The 4,281-nt window shown below is 38.2% G+C and overlaps 1 protein-coding gene across 1 annotated transcript; it reads right to left on the reverse strand.

Moving 5' to 3' along the window:
* Positions 1-3,152: 3,152 nt before the first annotated feature.
* LOC121773675 (60S acidic ribosomal protein P3-like) lies at positions 3,153-4,021 on the reverse strand. Its single transcript, XM_042170581.1, has 2 exons — positions 3,765-4,021; positions 3,153-3,466 (listed from the first exon to the last, which is right to left on the reverse strand). The coding sequence occupies exons 1-2, from the start codon at positions 3,957-3,959 to the stop codon at positions 3,296-3,298; spliced, it is 366 nt and encodes a 121-aa protein (XP_042026515.1). The 5' UTR covers positions 3,960-4,021; the 3' UTR covers positions 3,153-3,295.
* Positions 4,022-4,281: the final 260 nt, after the last annotated feature.

A 4,281-nucleotide genomic window follows, 5' to 3' on the forward strand; every position in this document is an offset into this window, starting at 1 on the left:
ACCAAAATCTAATTTTTTTTTCTTCACACAATTTACAAATTCCACACCTTATGGTTAAACTTAGGAACTTTAAGCATAATATGTTAGCATAATGTACCTTTTGTCTGTCCGAGATGAAAGTCCACTTGCTAGAATCCGTAATTTCCAATCTTGCACCAACAGCCCGAGGAACCAATTCCATGTGTCAATATTTTCAATGTGAACTACGGAAAAAGCTATGGGAAAAATCTTATCATTCGGATCCAATCCGATGGCTGACAAAAGAATTCCCTTGGCTTGCCCCTTCAAATGACACCCGTCTAGGCCTATCAAGCGTCTGCAATAACGTTTGTAAGACGTTTTACATGCTTCGTAAGCAATGTAAATGGCCTTAAACTTATCATTTACATCCTCAAGCCGCTGCGTTGCTAAGACAACTGTGCTTCCCGGATTAGTCCTGAGAATTTCAACCTTGTAGTCATGTAGGCGCTTGTACTGCTTCACCAAGTCGACTTCTATCAGCCTCCGTGCATGTTGCCTAGCTCTCTTGGCCTTTCCTGGAGAAATGGTGATCTTCATGTCACAGTGCACCTTTTCTATAAATTGGCCAACGGTCATTCCAGGGATGACTCGAATATCTTCCTTGTATTTCTTAGCAAGATACCGTGCATTGGCACATCCATGGTTATAGGAAGCCCCGCCACACTTATGTTTGTTGTGGAGCCGTGAAACCTGCCAAAACCCATGGGCACGCCTATGAGCCAGTTGCATGAGCCACGGACATTCGGTATTCTTCTTGCTTCTTAGTACCCCTCGACAGTGAGCTATGCAACGAATGTTGTCATTTTTTTTCAACCTCAGCTTGTTCCCCAACAATACTCCTTGGTGACGAATTAAGTCTTTGAAGTATGCCTTGGAATTAAAACGCAACCCAATTTCCCATCTCGGGTCGTTGCTATCAGTGTCAGCCTTATATCTTCTAGTCAAACGCCTTGTATCGTCATAATGCTCTTTCTCTTCTTCATCTTCTGATCCCGAACTTGGTGAGTCACTAGGAAGTTGATCATTGTCACTAGTATCATCAGTAGGGTGCCTTGCCATTACATCCACAACCCTTTTCCACTCTTCCACTTGGGCAGCCATAATATTATCTTCATCCTTATCACTAAGGTCGTAGTCACTATCAACAAATGGAGGCACCTCCGCATTTTCCTCCTTAGCAACATCAACCTTGCTCTTCCCCTTAACAGCCGCATCTAGCCTTTCATTTGCCTTGTTAGTGGACTTTCCATCATCAACAGTAGCTTCTCCATGGTCTTGTGTTACTTGACTGACCAATACCCCAGTTGTTTCCACAACATAGAGGTCAACTACCCCTGCTTTTACTCCAATTTCAGCCATATCCATGGAGGATTTATTGTCAAATAAGCGGACCAAGCCTTCTTTTAAATTCATCCTAGTCTTCAGGTAAAAGTACTCCAACTCACTTACATCTAGACCAAGTTTCTTCTCAATAAAGTCATCTACTTCAAGTTTCGACCATTTGTCTAGGTCACATCTGTGCATGTACTCAATCATCCCATCCACATATTGTTTTCCACGGCTTTCATCTGACCAGAATAATGCACTCTTGTTGTGAAGGTACCATCTTATATGAAAAAAAATAAGAATCACATCAGTCCTAAACATTTACTTTAAACAATCAAATATTTATGTCATCAAGTGTGGTCCCCACTACCAAAATTGTTCCCCAACACCAGACCATAAGCATTTAAAATCCTAAGCAAAACACACATAAAAGATTATACCCGACATGTTGACCATCACCAACCTTGGTCCCCACCAACACACATCAAAGAATATACACACATACTACAAAAAAAATATTCCCCACATGCTCAGCACAATCAGTCCACCACACCCACATGCTCAGCACACTCAGTCCACGCATATACCAAAATATGAATAAGTGAAAATCGAGACAAATCAATTCCTAATAAGATAAAATTGAGACAAAATCAAGACAAATTGACACAAAAATTTGGAACCACTTTCGAAACGAGATGAAACATGAACCAAAGCTTACCTTCTCGATTATCACTCGGAGTTGGTTGACAGTGCATCGTCTTCCTCCTCCTCTCAAACGTGTAATTGTTATCACGAGGATCGTCGTGGCAACGGTGATAGGAGTCATACACGAACCAACTCATGGCGAACTACGTTGGAATCGCCGGCGAAATCTAGGGTTCCAAGTGTTCAAAGTTAGAGATTGGGGAGATGGACCCTAATCGATTGGAATTTTGTAGGCGTCGATTGGAAGAACCCTAATCGATTGTGAAGAAATAGGAATTATAGCTTGGATTATTTTATGTTTTAATTGAAGAAAGAAGCCAATTTGTAGGCGTCGATTGGAATTATTTTAATTTTAATTTTATGTTTTAATTTTGATTTTTGTTAAATTATTTTATACTTTACATTTTTTAGTTTTAGGTTAATTAGATATTAGATATTAATAAAACATAATTATAACTCTTAATCCGGTTAAAAATCGATTTAAAATGCGTTGACCGTTACATTTTAACTGTTCCGTCCATTTCGGACTAAATGTGATCCGATTTCAAATGTGAGGGACCGAATAATTCAAAAGATAATGTTTTAGACCAAAATAAAAAAATCACAATACGTTTAGGACCAAAATGAGATTTTAGTCTTTTCAATATCTACCTCAAAGCTTCTCAGGCAATAAACTACTCCCTCTGTCCCATAGAAATAGTCCAATGATAACCTTTTTTCTTTTCTCTTTTGCTTTATCATTTATGATCCACCACTCACTACACAATTTAACTACTTTTTTCTACTTATCTTTTACTTTACCAATTACACATTAAAACTCATGTCAATCCTAAATGGCCTATTTCTGTGGGCCGAAGAGAGTGTTTCACGTAAAAAATTGTTTTAACTTTGTGAAAAAAAGTATAAAGAAAGTGAGTGTAAAAAATTGTGTAAAAAATTGGTAGAATGTGGAGTCCGTGCGATGAAAGTAGAATAAAGCAAACAGTTTTATAAATTATGGTCAATCTAAAATGACAAAATGATTCTTTAATAGGTGGATAAAGGGAGTATATTTCTGTTCAATTTGCATGGAATTCGATTCAAATCAGAAACCTGCAGCATATAGCAATATATTTTGCATAGATAATCCCAACTTAACAAGATCAAAATGATACTAAGATTTAAATACCATATGATAACGCAAAATCCTAAACCAGTTGGAGCAAAACTACAATTTTGTAAAAATGGAAATGATAAAAAAAATCTACTCATCATCGAAGAGTGACATTCCAATGCCATCTTCATCACTTTCCTCATCCTTCTCTTCCTCTTTTGCAGCTGCAGGTGCCTCAGCAGCTGCACCACCAGAGGGCGCAGCTGCAGCACCGCCACCTCCTACAAAAGCACCACCACCACCTCCACCTCCAAAAATAACCTGCATTTATTAGAATGCCATAATTATAATGTAACAAATTCTCCAGGGCAATCATCTAGGAGAAAATTACACATATATCTAAATTACCAACACCAAACATACAAAGCGATTATTTAAACCAAAAACAACACAATAATAAAATTTCTGAAAAAATTTCTCAACTCGTCGATCTACCAGATCAGTAATCAAACAATTGATTTGAAGAATAACCTAAAACGATCGGGCAGAGAGATGTTATTTTGTTGTTTGGATCATCAGTAATAAGAGCAAATACGAAACGAAGAGGGGAAAGAAAAACCTGAAAGACGGCGGATTTAGGAGTGACGTAGGAGAAGGAGGACTGGACGGCGCCGGAGTCGACGGAGAGAGCCGCCTGAACGAGCTTACGCTGGAGATCAAAGGTGCAGTCAGTCGAAGCCTCGAGGTCGCCTTTGAGCTGCTTCGCCGACCAATCGGAACCGGATTCTCTGCAAACAAATGTGAAAACGCCCATTTTGGTGATGATGCTGGAAGAGGAGGCGAATGCACCAATGCTTTGCCGCAGTGGATCATCAGTAATAAGGACTTCGATTTAGGGTTTTTCGTCGTAATGACTCATCTACCCTTAATAGCTCCTTTTATTTAACTTTTACAGTTTTCTTCATTTTTCATTTCAAAATTGAAAATTTTCAATCCTAATTTTAAAAATAATTGCCTATAATTTAATAATTAGAAATAAATGGGTGCATTATCTTACTAATTTATTATTAAATTGCTAATTACAATTAAATGATAGTATTAGATCTTCAAATCAATGGCCAAAATCATTCAGCACC

The sequence above is a fragment of the Salvia splendens genome, chromosome 17 (assembly GCF_004379255.2).
Source record: "Salvia splendens isolate huo1 chromosome 17, SspV2, whole genome shotgun sequence".
NCBI lineage: Eukaryota > Viridiplantae > Streptophyta > Magnoliopsida > Lamiales > Lamiaceae > Salvia > Salvia splendens.